Raw genomic sequence first — 16,777 nt, 5'->3', positions numbered from 1 at the left:
ATTTCAGTGCTTTCTCTACTTATTCAACCAAGACTTTCAATCCATCATCTATTTTGACACAGCTGGAAATTTCTCTCATTCCGTACAGTAATACATGCTTGGCTACACTTCACGCATGGCCGCGCGCGTTCGCCTGGCTGGTTCCATTGTAACAACAGCCGTAACCCAAGAACCGAACCCCCCTAGCTGCCTCTCTACAGTCAGTAGTTAGAGCTTGTTTGGCTGGCAAAGCTTCGAAAGGTCAGAAAATTTAATGGCAGTCGCCACGTTCTTAGAAGGAAAACTTCTCAAGAGGTCTCGGGCTGATGACAGCGATAAGAGAGGTTAAGATGTAGCTACGCCTGCAAGTTAAGTGAAAGAATGCGAAGTTTCACACAAGCGAACTCGCCTTGCTTTGGTGATCGTTGACATCATGTGAACATTTTTAAAGCAGTTTTTATGTCGTTAAGTTTGATTGTAATCTGAGTGTGAAACGTCTGTATTGGATGTGATTTCTTTTTGGCAGTTTAAAATGCTGTGACGTTGTGTGACGACAAGTGTCAAGTTTACACTCTAGAGCAGAAGTTCCCCAATTGTGCGTCGTTTTAAATCCTGTTGCAACGTTGCAAGCTTTCTTCCAAGTTATAGTTGTTCCATGGTGAGGGCAAACTGCGTGGCTTTGCAATAATTGCAGTGGAAAACGTAAGCGACTTTGTTTCTAAAAAAGGTCAACGATTTTCGAGTGTGTCGTCGCAACGCTTTGTTATGGATGCGTCACCAGTCCCTCAAAGTCGGGAACCACTGCCCAAAGTTTTTCGAGGCGAATTTGTTTTATTGCAAACCTGTTGTTAGTTTTGTTTGCAGGGTTATTTCGTTCGGGAACGGGGTTCTCCCAATTTTTCCGACTTGAAAGATAAATTTTCTCGCAAGCAGTATTTTTTTAATTTACTGTCAGTGGGAAACCCTGTATGACTCCTCTTAAAACTGGCGCCGAGAATTTAACGCCGTGTGAGTATGCGGTATGTGTACGGAACGTAAATCTGCTTCGTGTCTTCCAGTTGTACGGTTGACAGGTCGCTCCACCCCCTGCTAACCTTAATGGCAAATTGGTCGCTTGGTGCAGGATTGTAAGTTTCAGTTTTCACACATTGTACCAAAAATGTGAACTTTTGTAGAAGTTTTTGTACTTACTCCATTGATTGTATGAGCTGCATACAGATGGCCACTGTTTTGACCTGTAACGTTTCATTGCTGGTTCCACGCCTATTTACTCCTTGAAAATAACTGTGAGAAACTGGTGCTTTGATGTTTTGTGGCGATAAAATTCTCAGCGACCTCCGTAACTTCGCCATGTTGAGTTCATTTCTGTCGTCATGGTTCCTGAACCGCTTTACACAAATGTTATTCTCTGGACAAACAAATAAATGTTGTAATGCCGTTTTCAAGCGCCTAATGCCGTATCATGATATAATTTAAACCTTAATTACTTCTTAACCGTGTTTTACCGCAAGTTTTCCCGGTTATTGATAAACCTTGTTCCGTGCAAATATTTTCAAACCTCTAAACTGATGGTTGGCGATAGTAAGTTAGGAGAAATGTTCCTTTAAGGCGCTTCTGCAAAGCAAAATTACGACCTGTATGGTTTGTATGTTGTCTTGATGTTGCAATGTCATTGCTTGGTTCGTATTATAGTTTATTTATAGTTTGATCACTTTGATCTCTCATTCAACCGCTAAGCCGCGAGCCTGAAGGTTAGGAATATGAAGGAAGGGCCCTTGCTTTATTGATGATAAAAACTCATTGCGAAGATGTAGTTTTTGCTGTTTGTTATGTGGCGCGGTATCTGACTACTTCCTTGGAGGACACGGAATTCTGTAAATGCGAAAGTTGATCGAAATTCCCAGCCCCTGGTAACACCGAGAACACAAACCTGGTTGAAACCATCTAGAACCCTCGGAAATACGCCAATGAACTTTCAGTTGCGCTGTGTGTTCGCGCACCGACTTGAGTGCTTTCCTACGCCCTCCGGAAGTACTTGTGTTCACTACCAAGGACTCCCGCGTCTCCATCAGCGTGCGAGGTGCCCCCTTGCCGCTGCACTATTGTCTCACATCTGGCACAGGCCGCAACTTTTCTGGCGTCTGCGATTCCCACTTTCACATTATATGCGTGGAAAGGTCTTGTGTTTGCATTTGGAACATAGAACGATGGTGTGCGGTGGTATCCTGTGCCCGCATGTGTTGGGTTTCTCCGCTCTGTTGTTTTCGCGACTTTTCAAGCGTGGAAATTTGGTTTCAAGGGATCTCTGCTTATATTCTTGCGTTTGTGGTCAGTTCAAATTTTTTGAGTAGTCATGCTCTTTCGTGTAGTTGGTTTTGCACATACTCAAACATTTCCTGTTTTGATATCGAGTTTCATTGTTATGTACTTAATATTGAACGATAATTCAGAGTTAAGGATGGGTCTTGCCAGGAAAAATGCGAGTTTGTAATTGCAGAAAGTTGCAGGGAGTAGCGTCGCTAAAAACACGTTCGAAAAAAACAATAACATGTCACCGTATGTGGGATGGGATAACTGCGTACTTACAACTGACATCTGGGAATGTTTATAGTTTTACCAGTCCAACTGCTCATTCGATACTGTAGGCTCTAATATCGTACTTCAAATGAACGCTACATATTTGAATGAAATAAGTATCTCAGAGGCAAGTTATATTCATCGCGATATAAATCATGCATGCGGCTAATTGTTTCCAAAGGAGATAATCACTTGCATCGTCTTCTCCGACAGTAAAACTAATATGGGATAGAAGTATTCTTTAAGTCGTTGCTAAAAGCTGACCGTTAGCACAGAGCAGACGCGTATTGCGTGGAAACAAATGTATTTGATGCAGATTTAGTGTGTGAAGTGCCTAGAACGACACAAATATTTTGGAGTGGCGTGGGTTGCCTTTTCCACATTTCCAATTTGCATGTGATGTATTTTGAGTAAACTCGTGGCGTGGGTTGCCTGTGTTGTGGAAACAAATATGTTGTGATGGCATTTACCCATTGTTTGTTGGGATGTTTGTTTTTTATGTACGACCACTTTAGGTACGTAGTAGTTTACTCAAAATACATCACATGTACATTGGAAATGTTTTGCCACCTCCGCCGAATGCTTAAGTTTGGGTTAAACATCAAATGTTTGAAATTTCTGTGAGTTTTAACTATTTACTCAAACATACATTTTTCACTCAAATGCCAGATTCCACTTTCTCACCATGTTCAGAACCTTAACACTTAACACTTGAAATACTAAACCAGTAAAACACTCAACCGGGAACTTGAAACCAATGCTGTGAAGGCTCCCACTTTAACCTTTCCTTATCAACAATTACGGAGCCTATCCTCGTCAAGTACGCAATGTAATTAGGGCGATTGCCCCTCGACATGGTAGCGTCACTACAGTCGAATTTGCAAATGTTTTCGGCCACTCTTCAGCGCGTATACCCAATGTTTGTTTATCAATTGCCAATTCCCCAGTCGGTTTAGCCGCTAAATTGCTTTGCTCGCGGAAGCCCATTGCAAGGCTCGTTGAAACGTGTAGAGTGAAGTGCGGTATTGATTCCACGTCGCGTCTTCAAAGCATTTGATGGGTTCGACGGTAGCCGCAGTGAAGCACAGTCAGTCGAGGGTTGTGGCTTTTCGTTTCACGCTCTTAGTAAATGGCAAGTGCTTATGAATAGCAAACAAGGTCGTTGATTGCGTTTTGATTGGCTCTTTTGTGTGCCTTTTTTATAGCTTCCGTGTGTACCCAGTGACGGGGCAGGTAGTATGTGTTATGCGCTTGTCGCTGCAGTTTTCAAAACCTGATCTTGAACGCAGTTCGCAGCTCGTTGGGGATCAGGCTGCTATTGTGCCTGTGTGACAGATGGCGTGTTGTAATTTACAGGAAATTAATTTTTGCGGTCACTTTCATTGTCGCAGTGGCGTTTACCATTCTGAAGGAAAGATAATATTTGACACAAATTGAGAAAGTTTTGCGCAACGAGATCAGGGTTGCTTGGTTGCAATCCCGGCATCAGAACGCAGGCAGCTTGCTTTCCTGTTTAAAGCTCTGCCTCTAGCACAACCAGATATAACCTTTGTGCCGTGCTGTAATGAAAGCGTGATAGCGGAAAGGTGAAACGTCAACGCGGCTGCAATGGTTTTACCGAGCGTTGCATTTACGTACCGTTCTGTACAACGGTGAGCCTGAATAATACTCGTATTGATGTCAGTGAAACGATAAGCGCTCGCTATCAAGCAGCTGTGACCCGCTTAGCAAAGTCACTGTCAACGTTTGTGTAAACACGGAATGGTGGCACTGCGGGGTGTTAAGTATAACACAACAGTACAAGTCGCCTGGCGGTCAGTAGTTCTGTGTGGTTTTGAAATCTTGCTGTTTCCTTGCAACTTAACATCATGACGCAAGAATTGTTAATATGAGCCATGCAGGCTGCTCGGTTATTTATTGTTCTGATCAATTAAGTGGTGGGTATTGAAAGGAATTTAGAGGATTATTATATCCGATTAGCTTTTGTATTGAATAATTTAGGATGGTTTATTGTTACAGAGATTTTTGGCAGCTTGTGATTCGTACTTTTCTGTATGAGACCATATAGTGATTTTGTTTTTGTCCCGCAGTTGTAATGGTACCAGTGTGAAATTAGTTTTTTTTTGTTAGTTTTGTTTGTGTATCCTGCTAACTGAAAACTATGGGAAACACTTTTTCAAACAAGTACAGACCGTCGAAGAATGACCCAAAACAGGCACAAGAGTCCGAGCTTGCAGAGGTTGACTCCCCAACTGTATCTGATCGTAAGAAAAAACTTAAAAAGAAAAAGTCGCTGAAGGAAAATGATGCGTCTCCTGCCCGTTCCGAAAGCTTTGGCAGCTCCCTGAGAAGGTCTTTCAGAAAGCGGAATCCTTTTAGAAAGAGCAAAAATTCGAGCAAACATAAAGACAAAAATGGCACTGCAGTTGAAGAGGAAGAGAATGGATTGGGAATGAATCATCCCAGGATCATAGTAACATCCCCGAGCGACGTTGAAGCATCGATTGGTGGGGAAAGTCCCAGGAAACAACCGACAGCAACACATGAATCAGTATCTGTTGAAACTCCAGCTGATGATGACATCAAAGTTAGTGTGGATGCCCGTGATGCACCCGAAGCTAAAGTAGACGATGACAGTTTACCCGAGATCCAAGATGATACTGGTCTTGATACGGAAATGGATGGTCACGCCTCAGACACAGACTTGGAGGCTGATATTGTGAACGCTCTTAACTTCAACATGGGTATTGTGAATGCGAGTTGCACTGGGACGAGAACAGATAACAGTGTCATCCCACAAGGTGAAATGGAAGTTGACACTAAAGCTGAAAGTGAGGAGCTTAGATCAGTTCCGGATGTTACCATAGAAACAGAGGAGAAGGTAGTCCATGTAGAAGAACTTGAAATGAAGCCAGAAATTACTGAGCCTGTTGCTCAACCCACTGAGGTATTACTTGTCAGAAACTTATGAATGTATGTGTGTGAGCAAATGGGTTGTGTATGCTGGGTGTGTATTACCCTAATGTATGTCAAGGCCGTGTGTTTGTGTCAGTAATAACCCAATTTTGATTTGTCGCCACCAATGAGCACTGCACCAATTCACCCTTTAATTAAAATGCGATAATTTGCTGCAATATTAATACATGCATGCGGCCAAATAGGTTTCACCGGGTGTGATTGCAAACCCACTTCTGGCAACCGGTTCTGGCAGTTCTTCCTCAATTGACCAAGATTTGTCACCTGAAGAAATTTCAAGACATGAGCAAGTAGGCCACGTGCATGTCAGGATCATTGATGCATGTTTGCTAGGGCTTTCTAACAGTGCATGATGATAATATTGACCTTCTTAATAATGGCCTGTGTTTGAACACATAGTTGTTTGTTTGTTGTGTGTTTGAACTAAGGCATTACAACACAAAGCCACCGTGTTGTTTTTTTTAACTATTCTGGCATCTAAGTTACATCGGTCCGCTATTTTTTGGCGGTTTTTTATTGTAATCCCAATTTAAGTGGACAGTTTGAAGGTGTGTGGATGATGCATGTTTGCAAAATGTTCTGGAATGTTCAAATATTCATAAAGCACTACCTAAGATAAAAAAAAATGACGTACATATTTTGTACAAAAACATACCAATATTTATGTAAAATTTTTTTTAAGGTTTATAAACACATTTTTGTAGTAATGTTGAAGTCCAAATAGGTTGGAACACAACAATTTTTCTGCAAGATTGTTCTTCTTACATGGCATGTGCCTGGTTTTCCGGTTAACGGCATAAATATTTATGTGTCAGGCCAACACTACTCTCAGATGTTAAAAATTGATTCAAGTCCATTTAGCCCATATCACGACCAACGGCTCTGTTCGAGGCTTGGGGTTAATGAATAATTCCACCATGTATTATCCTGTGTCTTTCTGCAGTAATGTAGCATCACCAAAAGACAAAGCATCCTGTGGTATTGTGGTGGGCCTTAAATCACTCATCAATAATTGATCCTTCAGGCTTCCTCAAGCATTTAAAATGCCTGACATAATTGACACTCCAGACATGAAAACCTATTACTGTGTAGCAATATAATAGGATTTCTATTGATTTGTTGATATCCGAGCTCTTTTTTTGTTCTTTGTGTTTTCATTAATCCTCGTTTTAGTTTAAATATAATTTAGTTTTAGTTTTAGGACTAAAAAATTACTGTTATTATTTAGGATTAACAATATTCTGCACTTTCAGTTCAACAGCATGTTTGTTATGTTTTGTTTTCCTAAACCTGGTTGAAAAAATTTTCAACTGATTTTTGTGCTGAAGATTTTCTTGCATTCTCAACATGCTTGAAAATGTTTAAAACAATGCAGCTTTTTTGGCCAAATGAAATGGTTTACTTCATATAACTTCAGGATTATTTTGCGACTTTAAATAATAATAAATCCTGTATTTTTTCACAAAAAAATAAACTGATGTATTTGGAAAAAAATAATACATTGAATTTAAACAAGGGAATTTAGAAAACCTGGATACTGTTTGACCCAGTTTCAAAATCTAGTTACTGCAGACACCTAAAGCAATGTGTGTTGTTAACTCCAGAATAATAAATGAAAAATGGAGTAGTGTTGAAAAAAAAATATAATGGAAAATGTTTTTTTTCTAAAGGAATCCCAAATGATCAAAGAACAAGAAGCTTGGGAAAGGGAGGAACTTTTAAGGAAGGAAGAATTGCAGCGAGTAAGAGAGGGTGGGGAAAGTGTGGAAGTTGAGGAAAAAGCTTTCATAAACGGGGTAAGTTTTACTACAACCAAGAAACATTATTTATTAACAGGTCATTGTTGGGAGGGAATGACCCTTCATCTCTTTTATAGTACTGTAAGTGTATGTAGTTTATTTTGGTCCACTTTTATATCTATTTGTAAATTTAATGGATAACCGTGGATAATCTATGCCTGTTGAACAGAAATCTGCATCATTTGATGAAGATTATCCGCATGAAGGACCTCCACCATTCACTCCCCCTCCAAAATCTGCCCCTCCAGTGTCGATTAAACCCAACTACAAGGACCTTGCCAACGCACCAAGCCCTTACACCAATTCAAGGACAAAGGTACAAACTTGCATGGTGATGTTGATTCTTACTAGGTGTTGGATGTCTATATAAAATTGGCTAAAAAAAGCAAACATAGCATGTAAATTTTTCTGCATCCAATCCCCTATTTAAGTTAAACAAGAGATTTGTTTGAGGTGCAAGACTCACCTTATGTCGCCGATACTGTTGAATTATTCTATTCTTTTTATACATGCATAATATCAGTTTTCGGTCAAGAGTTTTTTGAGTAATTAAGTAAGTAAAGGAACAGTTATAGTCATCAATGTGGGATAACGGCAGGTTGAATCTCCGCTTTCTGAAGAACAAGGCAGGTCGCTTTCACCAAGAAGTCAATTTTCAGACGACGACCACATGGACGAGGTAGAACGATATTGAAGTTAGGTTAGCAAAGATCGGGGTTTAACCCTCTGCCATTGCTCATAGTCCCTTGAGAAGAAAGTGGATCTTGGAACAGGGGCGATGGCGGACCTTGCCCGCCAACCGCTGAGCTACCAGGAGCTCAGTGGAGTTCCAATGAGACATGGTTCCCCTGATGACAAGCCAGAACCCAGGCGTCGACGCCGCAGTCGCCAGGCCTCCAAACAAGCTGCTGACAACAAGAAACAGCTTTCAGTTGAAGTTATACCCCACGCTGGGTCCCCAGATGATGGAAGCATAAGCCCCTCATCCCCGCCCCCGCCCCCAGTGGCCCCAAGACCCAAGAATCGTAACTCAAAACCCCCTCCGCTGCCCCCGAAAGCGAGTGGGCCCAAAAGTCCGAAATCTCCAGGATCTGTCCAGGTAGGAGAGTTGGGGCGATTTATCGATGCGCGCTTACAGTTTGAACGTGATGTTTTATCTACTAACCACTGCATCTGGTGAAGTTCCACTAAAACGTAACAACGCACCACGTGAAGCATGATCCACTTTAAATACGGAATGAGGATTTGGTCCAAAATAACCAGTTGCAATAAAGAGCTATTGATCTGTGAGCTGTGAGCTGCTTACAATGCACATTTTTAGACCTGTCAGGTCGCATCAACTCGTGACGTGCGTGGTCTTGTCGGCTGTGAGACCTGACAGGTTGGGACAGTCTGCAGCTCACTGATCATCATGGCCCATTTGCTGCATTATAAAATGATGTTAAACAGGTTCTTGGTTAAGCAATGCGAGAGGGAGAAATGTGTTCTTAACACGGTGAACACTTTTGAACGCCCGGACTTTCTCCTAGAGCATGCAGGCTTTTTTCGACTGAATTTTTAACACCGCTTGACGCTGTTGATGTGCGAAATAATATAAGAACTGTTTTCGCTTTTATGTGTGTTTGGTTTTACCAGCTTCGTGTTAAACATTTTTAATAATTAATGAGTTTTTGATATGCTTTTAATACTTGGTGTTCTGTGCATGATTTGTGATGAAATACAACGTTTTACTGGTTGCTTGTCTTGTTGTGGAGTGAATAGAGAACTGACCTAACCAACATAACCAATAACCCATAAACAACTTTAACATGTGGTTTTATTAAAAAAAACAGTGATATTTGTGTGACAACTATCGAAAATATTTATGTAAAAAATATATTTCTTGTTGTCGGCGATCAGCCTTAGCTGATTAGGAAATATATTTTTTGAGTTACTTCCTATCGACTGTATAGGGAACCTATCCACGTCAATTGCATCATAATCTACTTTACTAAATATAGAATTGTTTCCAAACACGCAAAAACTGTTAACCCTAAACTTTGACTGCCCCCAGGGAACCCAGCCCAGCGAGCCGTACAGAAAAGCCTCTTACCGTCTTTACGCTTCGCTTCCACGTCCAAAAACCGCTGTGCAGGCCCAGGTGACATTGTGTCGGCGTGTTTCTGCCACCTCGTGTGTCCGTAGTGACGTTTGTATGCATGCGTCATCATCCATAGTCACGTGACCCCCGCTTGCGTATTGACCAATCAGCGAGTTTGTAATGACGATTCTTCAGATTGCCGAGTTGCTTGTGTTGAAGTTTTCCCGTCCGGAGACGAACTAGCGGAATGCTTGTAGTAAAATCTTCGTATCTAGGACTTTCTTTTTTCATATCTATCCCTTCCCTTTTTCTGCCTTGTTGTGTAGTTGAAGTGCGTTCACTTGCTACCTGTTTAGAAGCATTGTGTGTGGACGTTTTATGGTATTGTGCTTTTACCGATGCAAGATCCGTGTTTTGTAGAAATTCCTTGATTATATTTCTTGCTGTGTAGTTTGTCCTTTGCCTGTTATTATACCGAATCTTATTATTATAACCAACAACATACTTTCATCCTTGTAATCCTGAATCCAAGTAAGTTTGTTCTTTCAACTACAGCCCGAGCCAGAAGTCCATCACTTGTCCTCATCCTGCCATAATCTCCTCTTCCCGTTCTCTCAAGCTCCGGATGTTTGCGTCCACAGCGACGCTGCTCCCACTCCGTCACCCAAGACTGAAACCCTTAATCTTTCTTCCTTCAATCTTAACGATGACTGCGCAGGTTCATCCACTGAAGACTCCAAAACCTCAGTTGACCAAATAGAAATTCGATGTCGGTCTGTTCGAGACCGAGGTCCACGCCCTGTGAGTATGATGGAGGGACGATTTGTCAGTTTTCTTAATCCACAAACGCCAAGTGCAGATGCCAGTGTGTGCCAACCATTAAAATACCGAGGTTACAGCAGTCTGCTTAGTCTCAACACAGACGTATGTTCCTCGCGGAAGTCATGGCCACATGTTCTTGACCCTGACGTCGCTGAAGGTCAAGGAGTCATGTGCGAAGATTTCTTCGTTCGAAAGTTGCAGCGTCCACAGTCCCCATCTCAAGATGACCTCAAATCTCCCAGTTTTAAAATGAAGAGGAATAATTATCGTCAGTTTGCTGCAGTTCCTGATACTTTGAGTGAAGTAAGAAAACCTCGAATTTGCGCCGTGTCAGTCACCACCTGCTGAAGCTTGTGTACAGTTTTCAAACGCACATTTTGTTTGTATTTCCTCATTTCGTTCGGGAGACTCATTTTCTGCCTATTAATTACCCGTTCCCAATGGAGAGAAACGCCAAAATGACAACTGGCCATGCAACCTTAAGTCCATTAATGCAACCGTTGACATGTAACGTAAAATCACGTTACAGTCCCCACCAAACCTTTACATTTTTTTCTGGATCTCATTAAGCTTTACACCTTTTTTTATCTTTACCCGATTCTTAACCACTTACCTGTTGTAGTATCGTGGCTTGATGTAGTTAGTTTCCTCAATTTCTTCAACTTTTTCTTCTAGCCTTCCCGCTCACCTCTGACTTCTTCCCCGATTAAGTCGACAGTTCAGGTTGCCACTCACCAACACGACTGGCATAAACCTCCACCTTCTTCCCTCTGGCATGCTCTACAATACAACATGGTCAATAACAACTTTTAAATCAACCTTTGCCTAAACTTCTATACCATTCACAGCTAATTTCCTCAAAACTTAAAAATATTCGTATTAGTTTTTACTGTCGCATTTCCGTTACAACAGGAAGTGCAAGGATCTGATGAAGAAGATATGACGTCATCAAAGACGAACACAACAAAGGTTTCATAAACTTTTCTTTATTTCCTTATTCTTAGGTCTTGCAACTTTATTTTCATAGGAAATCACTTGCTTGTAATATTTCTCTTTTTTCATTCTCACTTTCATTCTTTTTTCATTCGTATTCTTTTTATTTTATTCTGTTTCAAGAGAGAAGCGTTTCAAAACAGTGGGATTTTCATTTTCCAATATATCCTGACCTACTTTTCATAACTGACCTTATTCCCATGCCATCAGATTCCACTACCCGAGGATGAAGAGGAAGACTTGATTCCAGTCAAAGATCGCGTTGCACTCTTTGCAGCCTCATCCTCTGATGTTTCTTGTCTTCTTCCAAGATCAAATCTTAACCATCTCGCTCTTGAGACTTCTCTGTCGCCCACTAGTGGCTCACCTCCTTCACATCTCTCTGTTCCTCAGGTCGGTCATGTATTTCATATTGTTAATTGTCCAATTGAACAAATATTGCGAGCAACTGGTGGTGGAAAAATATCTGCACCCCCACCACGTTGGGTTTGATTCAACATTCTTCCTGTCTTAATTAAAGTGAAGATATATTTTTGATATTGTTAAGATCGATTCTGTATGAAGGGAGTGGTTGATAAAGTGATTGGTGTTAAATATGTTCCTTAAAAAAATACTTTGCATTTCCACCCAAGATTTCACCGCTCATGTTTGAAGTCGTTGTAATGTGGATGATCATCTAAACACATATCACAGTAACATCTGTTGAATTGGGTTTTTCGGTTGCTGACTAATTACGATTTCCCAACCATGTACTAATAATGTTCCCTTTATTTGCAATACGACTCATGATAGCGTTGGTTCCAAGTATTTGCGAGAAGCATAGAAATAATCATAAAGAATCCTAAGATTGTTATAGGTGGAAATCTCTAAATGCTTTCATAATGATTTCCTTCGTTGTGGTCAAACTATATGAACACATGCCATTACTCCCACATATTTGAGTAATGTAATTGTGTTTTACATGTTTGCAACACAGCACGCCGAGAGTTCGATCTCCCACGAACAACTTTCATTCCGCGATCGTCGCAAGTATTTCGAACAGGAAATCAAACAGCAATCCCTGAAGAAGAACAACGACGCGTCACCGGAGGGAAGTTTGAACAGGAAGAAAAAGATCAGTCTTGTAAGCGACCAGGACATGAGGACGATCAAACGGGAGGAAGGTGGGTTGAAAAATCCTACAGGGTTTTACCAGAACAAGTGTTTTATATATTTTTTTGGGTTGGCTAAAAACATGCCACAAACGGGATAATTATTTCAGTTGAAAAGTAGCGACAATTGTAAAACGCTTTTAGTTCAATATACGTTACGTATTCGTCTATTTAAAGTATGTTCCATACCCAACCCATAGTTGGTGTTGCACGGGGTTTTAATTTTGCTGTGCATTTTTTAGGTTTGTATGTAATTAAGTGTTATCCTTCTGTGCAGTAACCTAATGATTGTTACAAACATTTTGCGCACCAAAACATTTCGTTTGTGTACAGTTGGAAAAGGACTCCTGGTTCTGTTAAAAATCAGTAATTCAACGTGGTTCCCACTTTACGGCCTAACGCATTCGCTTTTCCCCTAATCGATCGAACTTATCACCTACAGAAAAGAAATACGGAACCCTCTCCAAGGATGAGATCCGGAGGTCGATGGACATTGATGAGGAGGAAGATTACGAAGAGGACGAACTGTCTCCTGATCCTCATAAGGTGGCGGAAAACTCCACGGTTGTCATCGAGGGAAAATCTTACAAAGTCGAGAAGAAACCGGAAAAGTTGTAAGTATTTCCTCAAGGATTCTGTTTAAAATTATGTGACTTAAGCAATAGAGCCAAACGTTTTTTTATGGTAAGCTGCAGACAGGGCAACTGTTTCGACCTAGTGGGTCTTATCAGTGCAGCTATGTTGTGACTTACAACGGTCTTGTCAGCTTAATTATATGAATACGTCACTAATTGTAAAAATACTTGATGATATTTAAACTAGCGTTACTTCGATCTCCATACACAAACGTTAAGGAAGAGCATCTAATGACCGAGTATTTCTTGACCTAAATATCAACTAGGTTTACTGGCATCGCAGCCAGGACATCAAATATTTAGGACAAACATAATCTGAAATCCATTTCGCATTGACGATAATTGTCGAAACGATTGCAATAAATTTCTGAGTAGTTATGTGGGATATTTTGTTTGTCTTCAAGAATTTGTCTCAAAGAAGAAAAAAAGCCGCGAGTTGTGCTCCTAAGCATTAAATATTACTTGAACGAAAATCTGTAACACAAACAATTTATCTGCATTCGCGATTTCACGGAGCAACCGTCCTACCCTACTGACATATAACCAATGTTTGGCGGTATTTTATTGGGTAATTCGCACATATACAGTATCCACAACTATGTAAATGGAGCATTTCCCATTCAACTTCATAATTACGATCAATCTCACTTACGTGAGTAATATGTCTGTGACAGCATCAGCCACACGCACTATTGAACCCCAGCCGAAATTAAATCTGCCTCCAAGATACCGCACCACACACCTTTCAACATCTTCCCCAGTATGCGGACGTTTCATTGAAGGTCACACCCCGACGTGATTGGGAATTGGAAACCCCAGTGCAGTCCTAAATATACTCCACCTACCTTTGCCGCCTACGAATTCGCAACCACATTGCAATGGTTACGTGTGGTATAACCTTAACGGTTTATGTGCGTGCATTACGCGTGCAATTTCCTGTTGTCTCAGCGCCTTCGAGGCGAGTGCTTGTTTGTATCGATTGTTTGTGGAAACACTTGTTATAAATCGTGCGACCTTTAGTGGGGACATAGGCGGATGTCATGAAATGAATTTTGACAAAACGCCACGTATAAGAAAGACAAGAGTGTGAGAGAGAGACAAGGGAAATAGCGCTAAAACTGCTTCTACCGACATAGCACTGACAACAAACATTTGTTTTTATTCAAAATCCACAATAAAACGCTCGTGTAAAGTAAGATGGATTATCCAAGACCTGATTTTTTCTAGGAGCGCACGTGAGCGTTTGAATCCCAACTTCAACCAATCAATGGGAGCCGCATCGAGCGAGGAGGATCTCATCCGATCCTTGGAGCAGGATGTGAAGAGAGTGAGCTTGGTTTTGGATGAAGACGAGGAGGTCCCTTTGTCACCAGGAGGAAGGTGAGGAAGAAATTCCCATAATTACCGCGTGAAAAACCGCAATTAAAACAACTTCCTTGTGTTGTTAGTGCCCTTGAAGAAAGGTTAAAGGTCACGTCGCCATCTGTGACGCACGACAATACGTCACATGACCTTTCCCCTGCCGAGAAGCGAGCTCTTGATGCAGAGAAAAGGAAGCAGTGGCGTCAGGCGAGGTGAGATGTGGAAGATGTGCGATCCGTTGCGTGACAACATTTTGCTATTTTAGGAAATATTTTGCTAGCTGGGGATCTTTTATTTGTGCAGAATTTTTAAAGTTTGTTTAAACAAAACACAATTGTTTAAATCAAACTTTTGTTTGTATGGGGAAAATTAGTTCGACACTAACGGTTGTTGAGGGTTTTTAACGCTTGGATAAATTAACATCTGCAGTGGGATTATTGTCAGATTGTTTTGCGGAACAGACGTGATGGAATTGTGTGAACCTCCAACAATTAGGGACGATTTTACAAATTGAATCTACGGGTCAAACCGCTCCATTATGCAGAACCGTAAATCTATAAAACTCGTCTTTTGCAAGCTTAGACGACAACTCTGAATACTTAGCTGCCAATAGTGGCCACAGGCCGTTGTTTTGTGAATAATCGCCATGTTGGATGATTTCAACATTTTTATGACAACTCTGTAAATGGGAATAGAGTTAGATATTTTACGGGCGAATTATTTTGTGAATATTTGTGCTTTGGCTGGGCAGGGAAGCATTAGAGCATGACATCGCCGTTTACAATACGCTCAAAGCCCGACGCTCCCTCTCATCTAGTTCCGCCACATCTGATTGTTACGTCACAAACGGTTCCGATCACGGGAGCAGGTGATTTCCGTCACTAACGGCATTGTGGTCAAAAGTGTGTGTGTGTGTTTGTTTGTTGTAGCTCCAACTGTAGCAATTGGTGTGTTGTAGATTGTTAGACCGATAACCGTTGGAAAGACAAACTGTGAAGGTTTGTGATTGTTACGTCACAGTAAAGGCTCGTTTATTACACCCAAGTATGTTAATGCCCAACTAACTCCTGCTGTAGTCGGTTTATTTCGTTTTGTAACACAACGGCGATGTTTTGAAATTGTGACGGGTAGTTGGATAATCCAACGGTGCATGAAGACTTGATTCTATTGTCATGGCCTATGTAGCAATAATGTGAACTTCATTTATGAAACTTTTGTCTCATCTCACCCATTATGACTAGTTGTTGATTGTTGAAGAAAATCTAAGTGATTGTTTCAATTGCATAACGTTCTTCACGAAATCAACCTACAAATTATCTTTGTCTTGTCTTTTCTGTTTATTTTGTTTGTAGAACTGAAGATGCTTTTTAAAGCGAAACATCTATTCGAAAAATAACAGCGTTTTTTTTCCGACACGGGGTTTTTTGATATATTACAATTGATTTTTTTGCTTTTAGGCACAAGAAAACTTGACAAAAGTGCGTCGTTATTTGTATACTTTCCGCGACCAACCATTTGCTGACCCCTGCTTAACTTCACGTTAATAATATGGCAACAACGAAACGTCTAAACCATTGTTTTAGGTCACAACCCATAGTTTGAGAATTCCTGGTATTGAGAACATTGGAATTTATTCCCAGTAATTTGCGCTCAATTTCACACCTGGAAAGATGTCGTGTGTTGGATGTAGTTCAATTAAAGTTGTAGCAAGCATGCGTGGATTGTAACCATCCAATCTGTGTTTACTCGTTCGGATCATGTGGCGTCATTCATGCGTAACCGTTTTGTTATCGGTGTTGTTATATTCATTTTTATGATTTGGCCGAAGCGGGATATTTTGTAAATTCTACTACTCGCGGATTCCCTTTGTGTTTAATGCGACCCACGGACAATTTAAAAAATTATTCACTGATCAAGATATGTTTGCTAAATTATATTTGACATTACCGTTGATTCTGCAACAACTCCACTTGCCTGCTGTAACCTGGATGTAATTTGAAAACTCCCAGTTCTCCTCCATCCCTCTGTGATCCGTTTCTGTCACTGACCTTACGTCAAATGTTTGTTACAGGTTCAAATCTTTGGAGGCGGACGCCTTGCAAGCTCAGATGGTAATGACCAAGGAGATAATGCAACAGAAAGGGAGAAGGACGGACAGTTTGGGGGGAACGGTGAGTTGAATACCTCATAACTATTAGATAGAACGAAGACATCGCAGACGTTATACCATGCTTTCGCATGGCAAGGCAGGATCGCCCCTCATCGCAGGTCCTTTGTGTTTGGCGATCACAGCTCGCGTATTTCGTTCATAAAGTTCACTGGCATCGCAGCCAAGGCATCAGAGGGGGCTTCCTTTTTTCAGATTTCGCTTTTTTGGAAAGAGTAGCTGATCCAGGTAGACTG

At 41.0% G+C, this 16,777-nt stretch overlaps 1 protein-coding gene across 8 annotated transcripts in view; it reads left to right on the top strand.

Moving 5' to 3' along the window:
• The window catches only part of LOC145910562 (protein scribble homolog), a 40,443-nt gene that overhangs the window by 22,865 nt on the left and 801 nt on the right, over window positions 1-16,777 (top strand). The window contains exons 27-42 of one of the 8 annotated variants that reach the window (XM_082997728.1): window positions 5,718-5,822; window positions 7,203-7,328; window positions 7,501-7,647; window positions 7,930-8,010; window positions 8,074-8,430; window positions 9,385-9,471; window positions 9,967-10,536; window positions 10,909-11,028; window positions 11,146-11,202; window positions 11,437-11,619; window positions 12,203-12,389; window positions 12,820-12,991; window positions 14,240-14,392; window positions 14,461-14,586; window positions 15,126-15,242; window positions 16,446-16,545. In XM_082997728.1, the coding sequence (XP_082853854.1) occupies window positions 5,718-5,822; window positions 7,203-7,328; window positions 7,501-7,647; window positions 7,930-8,010; window positions 8,074-8,430; window positions 9,385-9,471; window positions 9,967-10,536; window positions 10,909-11,028; window positions 11,146-11,202; window positions 11,437-11,619; window positions 12,203-12,389; window positions 12,820-12,991; window positions 14,240-14,392; window positions 14,461-14,586; window positions 15,126-15,242; window positions 16,446-16,545 (2,688 nt within the window). Of the gene's footprint in view, window positions 1-5,717; window positions 5,823-7,202; window positions 7,329-7,500; window positions 7,648-7,929; window positions 8,011-8,073; window positions 8,431-9,384; window positions 9,472-9,966; window positions 10,537-10,908; window positions 11,029-11,145; window positions 11,203-11,436; window positions 11,620-12,202; window positions 12,390-12,819; window positions 12,992-14,239; window positions 14,393-14,460; window positions 14,587-15,125; window positions 15,247-16,445; window positions 16,555-16,777 lie in introns of those variants that run through there. The other 7 variants (XM_082997729.1, XM_082997731.1, XM_082997732.1 and 4 more) reach the window with 7 other exon arrangements.

This window comes from Ascidia mentula, chromosome 8, assembly GCF_947561715.1.
Source record: "Ascidia mentula chromosome 8, kaAscMent1.1, whole genome shotgun sequence".
Taxonomy (NCBI): Eukaryota; Metazoa; Chordata; class Ascidiacea; order Phlebobranchia; family Ascidiidae; genus Ascidia; species Ascidia mentula.
The sequence above is the reverse complement of the archived record's forward strand: the minus strand, read 5'-3'. Positions and strand labels throughout refer to the sequence as shown.